This window comes from Liolophura sinensis, chromosome 12 (genome assembly GCF_032854445.1).
Source record: "Liolophura sinensis isolate JHLJ2023 chromosome 12, CUHK_Ljap_v2, whole genome shotgun sequence".
NCBI classification, from domain to species: domain Eukaryota; kingdom Metazoa; phylum Mollusca; class Polyplacophora; order Chitonida; family Chitonidae; genus Liolophura; species Liolophura sinensis.
The window spans coordinates 1,355,501-1,370,478 of record NC_088306.1 but is presented as its reverse complement, the minus strand read 5'-3'; the positions used below and the strand labels follow the sequence as shown (position 1 = coordinate 1,370,478).

The following is a 14,978-nucleotide window of genomic DNA, read 5'->3' as shown; positions in this document are numbered from 1 at the left end:
GCCGTCGTATAAGTGAAATATTCTTGAGTACGGCGTAAAACACCAATCAAATAAATAAATAAATCAAAAGAGGAAGTTGTAACTAAACTTCCTCGTTTGGCGTTCAGCCTAAAGGGAACAGTGCAACAACTGGTTGACCCGTGTCAGTATAATGACTCGGGCGGGGCGGCTTATTTGCCTTCGGTAAGTCGTCTCAGTGAAGCAGCACTAGATAAAAGAGCGGTGGAAATTTGTCCTGCAACAGGGAGGCACATTACATTCAGTCCGGCCGTCCTGCTCAAATTTATGCGAGTCATACCTCAGCTACTATTTGACATACGATTCTCAAATTCACGTAAGGTCTGCAAAATAACCCGAAGTTGTGCACTGTAAGGTTACTTTTTTCAGATTTCAGATATTTTTAGAAACTGTCTGTCTGTAACTCATATTTTCCGGAGCATGGATACTTCAGGGGAAATGTGTGGGGAGCGATATCTCACCTATTGTTTAGCCGAGGATTCTCAAAGTCGCACAAAGTGTGCAAAATGACCTGCAGTTGTACACAGTCCGCTTACTTTTTCCACATTTTCGTCGGTGTTTGCAGTTGTCCGCCCTTGTGCTTTTTCGGTTCACTGATTAGCAAATTTGTGCTGCACCGATGTTGACTTTTATATGGGACATAACTCTGGTATCACTTCATGTGTTTCTTAAACTCACACAATTAACTGTAGCACACACACAAATTAATGTGTGCCCTGCAATCCACATCTTAAAGACGCAATTAAAGACCTACAACGTATAGAGAGTAAAAACCAGAGCATCGACGCCTGTTTGATAGCAATGTATTAAATGTCACTGGTCTAGATTTGCTCAAAATGCTGTAAAGTACTCAAAATAACACTGAACGTACAATCTCATCAATCAGTCCATGGAAAGGAGTCGCCATGTAAACTAATATATGTATGTAATCGCATTGAACAATGCAAAGGGACCAGGCCTTGGGGATGCTTTGTGCCTAAACACTTAAAGTGTGCACGAAACTGTGTACGTATAATACACATGTTGTTTACACCAGCAGCTAAGGAATCGTACGCTTACAAAACAATTCATGTTTGTTTTTTGGATGGGGGTGGGGGGTAATGGGGAGATAATCAGTAATTCAGACCTCTCTTTTTCCTTTATAGTTCACCAATCGCCGTCATGTCCAACCTCGGGGAGTATATTGAGAAGAAATATCGGGTGTTTTTCCGCTATTTAGACCGAAACCACGACGGCGTTCTCCACCGTAGCGACCTTATGAAGCGTGTGGATACTATGTCTCACATGAATGTCGCCAACCAATCGGAGTCCATCTATACCCGTCAGTGCTGGTTGCGATGGTGTGACAAGGTGTTCCCGCCCAAAGATGGCAAGAAGGGCGTCACCGAGGATGACTTCGTGGAAAAGTTTCGCCACTTTCGCTCAACTGGGGAGATAGATGAGGTCAACGCTGCCAGTGAGGGCATCTACAACGTACTGTTTGACAGACTGGACGCCAACAGAGACGGACACCTGTCACGTGACGAGCTTAAGGCGTTCTACCAGGCACTGGGGAAAGCAGACGACACTTTCATCGATCGACTGTTCCGGAAGTTGGACGTCAACCATGACGGTCTGGTGAGCAAAAGCGAACTTGTGGAAGCTGGGGTGGCTTTCTGGACCAGTGAAGACGTGAACTCTGGATACGAGATAATGTACGAGATTAACTAATCACCTGGCCATTTTGTGACCGTAACAATGAGAAACAGTTCCCAGTACGCCACACACTACAATCAATTTCCCATTTACTTACATGTTAACGTTTGGTCCCACAGCCCTGTCCCTAAATCTGCGAGCCCCGAACGCTCCGGGTCTCATTCCTGTCAAATTCCTGATAGGGGTTGACCGATGAAATTTTCCCAAATTTGACAAACAGCTGAAAGGTTTCAATCCCACTCAGGCAGAGGCCGGGGAACCAGGACTTCTCACATATTTTTGCAAAGTGGGTATCCGCCACCAATTTCTGAATAAACACACAAATTTATAACCAAGAATGAAACTTTGAAGCCTTTGCTACAAAATGATACCACTCAACAAGTACAGAAAAAAAAGAGCAGCCCGGAGGAGCAAAAGAAAATATATCTAAAAATAACAGAAGATTCCATTGTGGAGTGAAGCCAGTTATGGCCCATGACAAGATATGCATAGCGCCATCTGGGTGGTGCCCAAGGGAAGATAACACACTGGTATAATTCAATGGATAATCTCACTGAGTTATCCTTCCTTAGAAAGCATCGAGATGGCGATATGCTTAACTTGTAGTCGTAAGTATTTCACGAGTGTTAGGACAGCAACGTGTATGCTAAAATACGTGCTCTAATAAAACCGGTGCTATATATATATATATATATATATATATATATATATATATATATATATATATATATATATATATATATATATATATTTGACATTTGTCTCAGTACTGCCACATAGCTCTTGACCGAGAAACAGGGTATTTCTGTTCAGACTTACGCAATCTTTGATTGCAGCCTACCGGTAGTTGGGCTGTTACACTTACGCCTCCATTTTTACAAGTCATGTGACGGAACAGATTATTTTGTCCAGTTAGAATAAGTGTCTGTTCCTGTCTGTAGTTAACTCCGGATGTGGCGTAAAACGCGAGTTCCACAGTATCCAGTGTGTGACAGATTTGATTTCTTTTAATTGTTGTTTAAACCAAGTCAGATGAATTATCAAGAACTTTTCACTACAGTGAGTGATTGAGTGCTTGGGGTTTAACGTCGTACGTAACAATTTTTCAGTCATATGACGACGTTGCAGGACGGATTTCCACCGTGCTTTTATCTAGTGCTGCTTCACTGAGATGCCTTACGAAAGCTAGTAACCCACCTCACCCGAGCCATTATACTGATACAAGTCAACCAGCCGTTGTACTGTACCCTTCATGCTGAACACCAAGCGAGGAAGTTACAACTTCCCCTTTGAAGTCTTAGGTGTGACTCGACCCAGGATTGACCCTGGATCCATCGCTCTCAAAGCGGACGCTCTACCAACCGTGCTAACGGGGTGGTTCTTTTTTTCACTAAACGAACAGCCATCATTTACCTTGCCCTTGATGGCTTAAGTTCAACGTGAAAACATGACAGACGTTCGTTCGATTTGTTCGATTAAAATGTTCTAATTTCCTTATAAATAATGGTTCAGCGATGTTGGCTGTGGCGTAACTTGACTTTGGATGACTCAGGGAATAAGTCCATACCAAATTATAAGGAAAGGTTAGAGCTATTATTTTTGTGAAACTGTCCGTGTGGACCAAGGATATACCGAAGGTGGGCGTTTCATCGTCGGGTGTAGGGTGTGAAGTGAGGTCGAGCTGAATTTGTGCGCCAAAACAGACATTTGTATACCATCAGCAATAATGTTCTGTGTCAGCAATCGCAAGGTCTATTCCAAAGACAACGTTAATCATAAAGCACAGAAGACTAAGAAGTTGGGAAGTAAGCGGTTTCATGCAAACAGACACAGTGAACACTTTTCAGTTATGTTGAAAAGACGCAAGGTATATTATGGGCGAATAAATTGAATCAGTGCCACGTATCGTATACCAAAAAGTTGTCGATAATAAAATATGTGTCTCAGTTGCGCTTGATTGCAGCTAGTCATATAAAGCGCTTGTTCGAAACCAGCAGTCGCCGGTTCCGTTGTGGTCTTTTCCACCCACCATAATGCTGGCCGCCGTCGTATAAGTGAAATATTCTTGAGTACGGCGTAAAACACCAATCAAAAAAAAAAATCAATGAACTACTAGTACGGTAACACGAAATTTTAACATTATTAAACCTCAATTTGAAATGTGCAATCATTGTCATGGGAAAATACATTTATTAACATTTGGCTCGTGATCATATATGACGTGGACTTCTCGTTGTGTTTACTAGAAAGTTCACTTCCCCCCATATCGGAGAAGTGGAAACATTTATGTCAGTAGAATCATTTTAACAAACGGACTGACACCTTTAAAGTAACATTATCACAAGATTCACTTTGACTTACCTGAAAACAATATTACTAACTATTCAAACAATTATTCCACATATTGCAGTGCAGGGATGCGCATCACAACTGAATAGTTCGCGCCAGTAACTTTAACAATATAGACCTGGCATCGCTGCATAAAACTTGTTTAACAGGATTGATCAAAATACAACAACAAAACACTGTTCGTTATACTCGCCTTAATTCGACCTACTATTATCAAAGTTGTGAAACACATTTTATGACATCAACATATCTGCAAAAAGGGTTTATTTACAGAATAAACCCGGCGGGCGACACAGTATCGTCGCCCTCGGCCACACGTGTTTTGGTTACGGTCGACACACTAACCCGCTCAAGCTACATGGTAGTGACCCAAAATACGAAAATCGGACTTTCGCCGGTAACATTTCTTTGAAAAGTGAAAAAGTATCAACAGTCTGTTACACATAGGCCTACTCAATAGTTTGCCGTGTTTTACGACAGAGAAATTAACACATACACAATATTTTGCTGTGCTTTACGAGAAATCATAGTGCGTCAATATAATTGCTGTACAAACACGAGTAACAGCTGTAGATTTAATAACATACTATAGTATCGAATTACATAGACCCCTATACTCATTTCAACTGTAAATAGCTATAAAAGATGGTATGTATATAATTTAGTATTGGTGTATATCTGACTGGCGTGTATGTACTCTTCGAAGTACTTTGGCTGTACAAAAAGGTTAAATTAAGCGATGCTGTCGTTTTCCAGTTTACCTCACCTGATGCTTACTTATATATAGGCCTATGTAACTACGCAACTGATTGCAAATTGACAGTTAACAGATAGCTGTTTATTTACCGAGAAATTCTCTGGTTCCCAGGCAGACTCTCATTCTCTGTTCCGTTTCCCAGGCAGACTCACATTCTCTGTTCCGGCTCCCAGGCAGACTCACATTCTCTGTTCTGGTTCCCAGGCAGACTCACATTTTCTGTTCCAGTTCCCAGGCAGGCTCACATTCTCTGTCCTGGTTCCCAGGTAGACTCACATTCAGACTCACATTCTCTGTTCCTGTTCCCAGGCAGACTCACATTCTCTGTTCGGGTTCCCAGGCAGACTCACATTCTCTGTTCGGGTTCCCAGGCAGACGCTTGTCCTCGGTTCCGGTTCCCAGGCAGACTCTCATTCTCTGTTCTGGTTCCCAGGCAGACTCACGTTCTCTGTTCCTGTTCCCAGGCAGACTCACATTCTCTGTTCGGGTTCCCAGGCAGACTCACATTCAGACCCACATTCTCTGTTCCTGTTCCCAGGCAGACTCACATTCTCTGTTCGGGTTCCCAGGCAGACTCACTTCCTCTGTTCCGGTTCCCAGGCAGACTCACATTCTCTGTTCTGGTGCCCAGGCAGACTCACTTCCTCTGTTCCAGTTCCCAGGCAGACTCACATTCTCTGTTCCAGCATGTCCCTCCGAGCAGTTTTATTATGCTATCCACTTTTCCACTATTTACACACTATAGCCCAAACTGTGAACTAACTATACCCTAAAACGGTGTAACTATTTGTTATGCTATTAAAATGCTCGAACTTGTGTCTATGTGATAACATGTAAATCTGGTGATTCGACTGCCGACATCGAAAGGCAATGGCCATACATCCTGTCTTACAGATGCGGCCGAAACAGCAACAGCTGGATTCGACTTCGCAACCGACATCTTTCAATTTGTAAAATATACTCCCGAGCGTTTTATGACGTGGGATGCAAATATAAACAAGCAAAAAAAAAAAAAACAAGGGCAAACATCTATGGCTCTTGCAATACATCTTTCAGGACACAATTAAGTATGTCTCCCCGGGTAAAGTCCGTTTTCCGTTCATTTTGACTAGATCGGCAATTTTATCTCCATCCGCTGTCGTTTTCATTTTCTAAGTTTGCTATTTAAATACAACCTGGCCTTTGTTACTTTTTCTGTGCGGGAAAATAACTTTGAAGGGTTTTTGGACATTTCTTTTCTTTCATTCGTCTCATAAACGTTCTACTGGTATTTACTAGTTCAGACAGATATGCCAGACAACCGTGATCAATATCTCATGAAAATTGTCGGCCCAGAACCTTTATGAGTATTGTTTGACATCGTCGTTGTTGTTGTAAGTGGCTTTTCTCTGCTGAGCAGTGAGCTACATGTAGATGCCTTCAGGGCCCCTCATCATTTCCTAATGAATGACTGTTTAAACCAGTATACTGTCCATATCCCCAAGATATTGTATGCGATGCTAATGCACACGGAGTCCATTTAGATGGACTAGTAACTGTTATAAGGCTAATGCAAGAATAAGCCCAATCAGCGTTTTATGGGTGTCGCGAGTTCAAGCAGATATCAGCGAGACGGGTGAAAGCTCTCGCAAACTACCGCAGCTAAAAAGACATGATTTTACATTAGATGCAAACAGCGCCGTCGAATCGACAGACAGATGTATTCAATCTAGCAACTACCGTAAAATATCATCTTTATATCCACGTTAGTTTGCGAGAGCCCCCTACCTTCTCTCACCGATACCTATGTGAGGTTGCGAGATGCCTGAAACACTAGTTGGGCTTATTGTGCTGTAATGTGCAGTTTAAATGTATCTGTCAAGGGGTTTCAGCATTCACATGTATAGTAGTTCCTGGGAACTGGAGCATGTAACTGTGTAATGAATCAACCTGTATATGCCCCCTTTTTTACAGACGTGAGGCCATGTGGCCCCTCCTTCTGGACATGACTCGTGAAGAGTCTAAGCGGGTGCTGAGACGCCTGGAACTGGAGGCCTACTCCTCAGTTATCTCTGTCTTCAGGGCTCAAGGGGATCTCACCAAGGAGAAGAAAAAACAGCTCCAGGAGTTACAGAACACACTGAGGTTATTTTTGACCCCTAGGTTAACATTGATCTTAGTCCTGTTGTGCACTGATTTTGTCATTCCTAAAATGAAAAAAACAACTTCATACTGCTACAGAGCCTTAGCCATTCAAAGTTTTATCAAGGACATTGTGAAACAAAAACCTTAAAAAAACTCAGAACTCACTTCTTAGTGAGATATATCTTGGAATGGTGGAGTAAAATATGAATAGATGTACCCAGCAGCATTCCGGTTTAATTGTTGATCTTTTACGCTCTATTTGAAATATTTTGGGAGGATGAGACAATGAGACTAACACATCATCAGTCTTTAGGAATGGATTTGAACCTGAAAGTTTTAATCTCATTGATCAGTGTGTAACTAACTGACCTAAGGCATTTGACTAATGGGTGCACTTCATTTCAGGTATGAGCTTATTTTGTAATTTCAGCATATCTACTGAACGTCACAGAGCTGAGGTGAGAAGAGCGGTGAATGATGAGAAACTGTGCACCATTGCTGACAAGTAAGCTGCCTGTCACTGCACTCAGATTTATGGTAGAAATAGTTCTCTGGGATTTAAAGGGCTACACTCTTCCTAAAAGTATAGTTTGTTTTACGAAACACAATTATGAATTCAACTTGTTAAAGTTTTGTAGTCTGTTTCATATTGTAAACAGTTTAATAAACCCATAGAATTTTTAACTTATAAATATTATAGCCTTCAATGTGTAGATGAAGGAAACCAGAGTGCCTGGAGTATGCCAGCGACGTGTGCCAGGTACCCGAGGTACCTGCTAACATCTGGTGCTAGAGCTGGGAAGATACAACTGCAGTGGTCAGGGTCTAACGCTTGCAGAGATCCAGACAAATAAACCAGCGAGGTGGCCAATGGAAAGAAATTGAAGCTTCTCAAATCAACCCATGAAATAATAAAGGTTTCACATTTTTATTGCAGCACATTTGGCCCTGACACAAGTTCAGAATGGCTGATAGAAGGGAGGCGATTGGTGCCATTGATGCCCCGCCTTGTTCCCCAGACAGCCTTCACGCTGACAGCTAATCAGGCGGCTAACATGCAGGCAGAGCTTAATGCCTCTTTACCCACACCATCAGAGACGGGCAACAAAGATTGTGAGTAGCTTTAAAAATTTCAACAAATTTGCAAAATTAGTGTCTTGCATAAGAGTTGGCCCGCAAGTGTTGTGAGGCAGGCAGCAGTTTGGGAGCAGACACGGGAATTAACACATTTCTAGCTCTGTCTGACACTCATTTGTTCAGGCATACCAAGGCTTCAGAAGTGTCAACAAATAAGTGAAATTAGTATTTTGTACAAAAGTTAGACAGGGTTCTGAGACAGAGAAAAAAGATTTGGAGAAGAAATGGGAATTGAAGCATTTGCTGACATCAGTCCTGAGTTAAGCCATATGAAACATTTGTAAAATTTGTGAATTTCTAACTCAAGTGAGCTGGGGATTCAAGTTCTATTTTTGGATAGAGAATTTGTGAATTGGTCTGCTCTCATTGCCATGACTGTTTGTGAGCCCTAATAGTGACTATAAGTGGTTGAAGAAGCATTTTAACATTAAACTACTATATCCTCAAAATCTGAAACATAATCAATATATTAGATGTATAAATTGTCTGGAAAGTTGACCTTGAACATGCAAAAAGAATCAAGAAATAAACTAATATGAAACGGATTGCTTTGACATTTTTCATGGTTCTTGGGACATGTTACAGAAAGCAGCTGATTTCCACAATCTAATGTTTGCTTATGACAGCTTTTCATCTATCCATGGAGGTATATATAGACATTGGTCTACCTATGGGTGTAAATATAGATATTGGTCTTCCCATGGAGGTATATATAGACATTGGTCTACCCATGGAGGTAAATATAGACATTGGTCTTCCCATGGAGGTAAATATAGACATTGGTCTTCCTTTATAGGTAGATACAGACATTTGTCTATCCATGGAGGTATATATAGACATTGGTCTTCCCATGGAGGTAAATATAGACATTGGTCTTCCTTTATAGGTAGATATAGACATTGGTCTACCCATGGAGGTAAATGTAGACATTGGTCTTCCCATGGAGGTAAATATAGACATTGGTCTTCCTTTATAGGTAGATACAGACATTTGTCTATCCTCCATGGATAGACAAATGTCTGTATCTACCTATAAAGGAAGACCGCCTGATTAGCTGTCAGCGTGAAGGCTGTCTGGGGAACAAGGCGGGGCATCAATGGCACCAATCGCCTCCCTTCTATCAGCCATTCTGAACTTGTGTCAGGGCCAAATGTGCTGCAATAAAAATGTGAAACCTTTATTATTTCATGGGTTGATTTGAGAAGCTTCAATTTCTTTCCATTGGCCACCTCGCTGGTTTATTTGTCTGGATCTCTGCAAGCGTTAGACCCTGACCACTGCAGTTGTATCTTCCCAGCTCTAGCACCAGATGTTAGCAGGTACCTCGGGTACCTGGCACACGTCGCTGGCATACTCCAGGCACTCTGGTTTCCTTCATCTACACATTGAAGGCTATAATATTTATAAGTTAAAAATTCTATGGGTTTATTAAACTGTTTACAATATGAAACAGACTACAAAACTTTAACAAGTTGAATTCATAATTGTGTTCTATATATAGAAGGAGGAACACCTCGGGCTGACTGGGTGGGTTGTTCCTGCTTCCATATACACCTCCATGGTCTACCAATATGGCGTACATCCGTATATGTATGTCAGACGTTCATCAGAAAACTGACCACCATTGTGAATAGGAAAAATTCTCCACTATGGCGTCAGACGACAGTTATATGATAAATGAACTTGTGTGAAAATTATGGCTCTTATGTTTCAGTGAGTTCCCCACCAGTTGTGACCACGCCTACTATGACACCGACAGCCGTTGCAAAAATGCCACGCCCAGGAAGTCCATCAAACGTTGTGGTTCTGCCCAGTGGATTCTCAGTACACATCAAGGGTAGGTCAAACAAAGAACATCAGTGGTACGGTAAGTGCTGTAAAATTTTATCCAGAAATTTGTATTTTTGGAGGCAAATAAATGTCAGAAACTGTCACTTTGATGCTGAAGATTTCATTTTTCGCTTAGAATATCATCCTACCGTCCAGCAATTCTAAAAATACCTTTCTAAGATCAACAGAACACTCAGAATCTGGCAAAATGTGGAAATTGGTAGCTTCTCTTTACAGACGAAGTAGAGGAAGTGCAGAGCAGGAAGCGTAAGAGGAGCCAGTCTGCGGAGGGTGCGGCATTAGGAGGCGACTTGGCTCCTGTGCCCCACCCCAGAGTCAGCTACACCACCCAGACCTCCCACTCCCCTTCCCCGATGAAGATCACCATCAGTAAGAGTCCGCAGACAAAGACGCACAACTCTGTCACCACGACACCCCCACAGAAGGTAGGTGTTACCAGGCCATGGGGAGAAGAGCTGGGGAGAAGAGCTATCATAGGCAAGATAAAAATCAAATTCTAGGGGCCGTTTCCACAAAGACATGTTAAATGTTTAGTTTTTGGAATGCAAGTTGAAATTGAAATGTTGACGTGTTTGTCTTAAGACAACATTGATGATGGGATGAAAATCTTGATTTAAAGGGCTCAAAAATTAGCCCTAAAATCATGTTTCAAATTTTGATTGAAATCCAGACTGGCTTTGTGAAGTCGGCTGCAGGTCAGAGTTATAGGGGTAATGCTAAAGTTTTCTCATCCAAAGTAAAGTTTGACTGAAAGTCTGTGTAGTATCTTGTTCACTCCTGGGTTTATGATGGTGATTTGTAACCAAAAGTTCTGGTAACGTGGTATGCCTGTATTACAATAGAACAGCAGTCAACCTGGCTTGTACCTGAGCCACTGAGGCATGGGAAAGGGTAGCCCACTGTGGAAGGGGGTAACCCCTGATAAGATGTAATCCTGTATAAATTGTCCAGTTGATAAGATAACCTGGTTCTGTATAATCAGTCAGAAGGAACCAACAAGTCATGCAGAAAAATGTAAGCTGGGGCTCTGTCATTGCTAAAAAAATTAGAACTTTACCCAGACATGTGAGCACTCCGCATTGTCCCAGGAGTCCAGCTCATAGTGGCTTCCACTCTGGATGTATCTGGGAAGGTCTGATGGCAACTTGCAGGTGGTCGTGTGTTTTCTCAGGCCCTGCCCGATTTCCTCCCACAATAAGTGAAATATTCTAGAGTACAACATAATACATCAATCAAATAAATAAATAATCCAGGTTAATTAGATGGTCTGGGGCAGGTTTTCAGGAAGCGCACAATTCAGTAAGCCCTTAACTACCATGGCAGTGTATGTTGTAGAGATATAAAGTGCACTTAGCTGAGGGCTACTTAACTCTCATTACGTATCAGGAAACCGTCGCCTGATTCTGTGTATTCAGTAAGATGATTTGATGTATGTAAATTATGGGTAGTATAAAGACAGCAGAAAAACCATATGCCAGTGTTTTGTTGTTTTTTTTTTTTGTTTTTTGTTTTTTTTTATCATTTTTTTAAGCTTTCATTTGTCTTTTCCTTGGACAGGTTATATTACTGTCAAGCTCTGGCCAATCCACAGCTGCTAACATCTTACAGAAGTCAGTGTCCGTGCCCGTCATGCGAACTGGGTCTAGCTCTCACACAACCTACACCTCTGGCGTCCCCAAAACCTCCATTGTTTACCCAGGATCCTCCTCTTCCCCAGCATCCAATGGAAATTTAGGAAACATTGTCACTGTGGCGACAACATCAGCTCTGCAGAATGTGTCAACCACTGGAGGTAATTGGCTTTTTTGAACTCGCAATCAAGAACAGGCATTTGTCCAGTCATAAACAATACTGTTGCAAGTAGGTCAAGCTCATGCCCCACACATTTGGTACAAATGTTCTGTCCTTCTGTGACGGGTTTTCACGGAATGAAAAGTGACGCTGTGATTGGAAGGGGTGGTGGGGACATCCGATATTGTGGATACAGCCATTCTGTTGTACTTTGACATGATCTGTGCCTACAGTTCATTAGTTACCCTTTTTTTATCAATTCTTTGTCTTTTTTTCCAGACTCTTATGAAAATAAAAATTTCTAGCTGAATAAACTTTGATAAAGGAATACATTTCCAGACCACCCATTTGCTGAGGCGATAATAGTATACAAAATGTTGCACAGCAGACGTAAAAATGAAGAAGTCCTGGCATCGCCTCATAAATTTTAAAGAGTACAATTTTATGAATTGGTTATCAAAAATTTCCTTATCATATCATAAATATTTTTGAATATATTTGTCATAGAAATTACCGTGAGAAGATAACCCACCATTTTGCTGTTCTTAAATCTGCTAATGCTACCAGTCAATGTTTCTATGTTTTCAGCCCCGTCACAGGTGTTTTCCCAGCAGCAGGGAGGGTCTGTAGGGTTTGCCACACCCACTGGAGCTCTGACAAAACCACGCATGAAAACTGTCACCCGACAACGACTGACACATGTGAGTGAGGAAAAAAATGTGCCAATAAAGTGTGGTGTTTTTTTTTTTGTCTGCAAATGCAGGTCATAAAATATTGGTTTTGGTGCTGAAACTTGTATCTTCCTTCCTTCTGAAAGAGACGTCAAACTGAAATCAGAGATCAATAGAACTCTCAAAATGAAGCAAAATGAGAAACTTTGTAAGGAGCCCCAGCCTAACTTGATAGCTCTGATATTGGAAAGATGATGCTACATGTAGATGTCCTAATTTGTGAGTTTAAAAGAATACAGTTGTCAATTGTGTTTCTTCTGTTTCCAGAGCGGAGTGACCTCCCTTACAGGACAGCGCCCTGGCCTAGTGGTGCCGATGTCCCCACAGTCTGTTCACGGTGTACCCCATTCTGGTCACATGAAAACTGTGGGCAAACCTACAATACAGATTAAACAGGAGGGGGGTAAGTCATTATACGTATACACGGCAGGTGTTTTAAATTATACCTTCAAAGTTCAAAGGGAGAGGGCACAAAGAATCAGGAACCTCTCAACAGTGCTGTAACTGTGAGTTCAATTCATGTCTTACTGGCTTCTCAGTTGTCGTATGTGGGAAGGTCTGCCACGGGGTCGTGGATTTCCTCCTGGGCTCTGCCTGGGTTGCTCCCAGCATAGTAAAAGTGAAGTATTCTTCAGTAGGGGGTAAAACACCAATCCCCAAACTAAGTAAATAAGATTGCATGTTCAAGTCCAGCTTCTGCTGGCAAAGGGCAGTGGGTTACTTCAGGTGCCTCGGTTTCCTCTAAACCAAAACCTTGGTACCATCAGTATAATCAAGTGCAAAACTAAATTTTTGAGAGCACTTTCAGCCTAGAAGGCTGATGCTGATGTAAATTTTGTTGGGTTTATTTACTGCACTGGACCTTGATGCATCCCTGTTGACGCGGCTGTCGGCTAGAGGATACAGTCGTAAACCTAACCGGTGTCATACAACTAAATACATATTTAACTCACATCCCTGAAGCCCCTCCTCCTTCCTAAACTCTGCTGTCAATCACTCATGTACTTGTTCTGGAATGGTCATTATCCAGCAGCTTCCCACCTTCCCTAAGCCTCTCCTTCTTCTTAAACACTGCTGTCAATCACTCATGTACTTGTTCTGGAATGGTCATTATCCAGAAGCCTCCCACCTCCCCTAAGCCCATCCTCCTTCCTAAGCGCTGCTGTCAATCACTCATGTACTTGATCTGGAATGGTCATTATCCAGCAGCTTCCCACCTCCCCTAAGCCCCTCCTCCTTCCTAAACACGGCTGTCAATCACTCATGTACTTGTTCTGGAATGGTCATTATCCAGCAGCTTCCCACCTCCCCTAAGCCCCGTCCTTCCTAAACACTGGTGTCAATCACTCATGTGCTTGTTCTGGAATGGTCATTATCCAGAAGCCTCCCACCTCCCCTAAGCCCCTCCTCATTCCTAAACACTGGTGTCAATCACTCGTACTTGTTCTGGAATGGTCATTATCCAGAAGCCTCCCACCTCCCCTAAGCCCCTCCTTCTTCCTAAACACTGGTGTCAATCACTCATGCACTTGTTCTGGAATGGTCATTATCCAGAAGCCCCCCCACCTCCCCTAAGCCCCTCCTCCTTCCTAAACACTGGTGTCAATCACTCGTACTTGTTCTGGAATGGTCATTATCCACAAGCCTCCCACCTCCCCTAAGCCCCTCCTCATTCCTGAACACTGGTGTCAATCACACAAGTACTTGTTCTGGAATGGTCATTATACAGACGACTGCTTCAGTGGAATAATGGTTTAGTGTATCTGCCTTGAAGTCAGGAGGCCTGGGATCAATCCCAGGTCTGGTCATACCAAAGACCTTGAAGATGACAATTGCTGCTGTCTCACTTGGCACTCGGCACTGAGAGGTTAGAGCAAGGAAACAGGACAGGTTGGTCAAGTGTCAGTATAATGTGACTGGGTGGCAAGAGCACTTTGACGTCATCGGCTTGCCCTGCCACAAGAAGATACAGTAGAAGTACACACACTTAATGACTCCTCAGTGTCATATGGCACCTTTTAGTACGATGTGAAACCCTAATCATACATACATACTGTACATACCTTATCCAGACTCTGCCCACCTCCCCTAAGCCGCTCCTCATTGCCTAACACCTCTGTCACTCACTCATGTACTTCTCTGTTCAGGAATGAAGATCATCACCCAGACCCTGCCCACTTCCTCTAAGCTCCTCCCCAAACCATCAGCCTTGGGCTCATCGGGCACACCCATTGTGGTCGTCAGCAGTAGCTCACAAACGCACACGTCAGGCTCAGTCACTATGGTAACTAGACCTGTGACCTCATCAGGGGGTAAGTGTGATATAACATTAAGGAATAACATGGCCAGGAATTTGTCTTTCTGCAAGTGTGTATTTCCTCATGCCAAACACATCCTAAGCTTCCATGGATACAAAGTCTGAGGCCTGTTGCTCAAAAGTGTGTTAAAGCTACTAGAAATCTTAATATCAGTCTCATCCCAATACAAAGTAAATGGCACTGTAGTCTGGAAAGTTCCGACTTACG

At 42.5% G+C, this 14,978-nt stretch overlaps 2 protein-coding genes across 2 annotated transcripts in view; both read left to right on the top strand.

Annotated features, from left to right (window-relative positions):
• The first annotated feature begins 1,179 nt into the window (after positions 1-1,179).
• Positions 1,180-1,728, top strand: LOC135479313 (guanylyl cyclase-activating protein 1-like). The gene has a single exon (XM_064759135.1). It carries the CDS (start codon positions 1,180-1,182, stop codon positions 1,726-1,728), a length of 549 nt encoding a protein of 182 aa, XP_064615205.1.
• A 4,288-nt stretch (positions 1,729-6,016) lies between these two features.
• Positions 6,017-14,978, top strand: part of LOC135479311 (BRCA2-interacting transcriptional repressor EMSY-like) — a 28,011-nt gene continuing 19,049 nt past the window's right edge. Inside the window, exons 1-10 of the mRNA XM_064759134.1 lie at positions 6,017-6,192; positions 6,773-6,943; positions 7,374-7,448; positions 7,881-8,056; positions 9,795-9,917; positions 10,148-10,356; positions 11,489-11,723; positions 12,311-12,423; positions 12,721-12,856; positions 14,601-14,765. Coding sequence (XP_064615204.1) covers positions 6,783-6,943; positions 7,374-7,448; positions 7,881-8,056; positions 9,795-9,917; positions 10,148-10,356; positions 11,489-11,723; positions 12,311-12,423; positions 12,721-12,856; positions 14,601-14,765 — 1,393 coding nt within the window. The 5' untranslated portion in view covers positions 6,017-6,192; positions 6,773-6,782. The remainder of the gene's footprint in view (positions 6,193-6,772; positions 6,944-7,373; positions 7,449-7,880; positions 8,057-9,794; positions 9,918-10,147; positions 10,357-11,488; positions 11,724-12,310; positions 12,424-12,720; positions 12,857-14,600; positions 14,766-14,978) is intronic.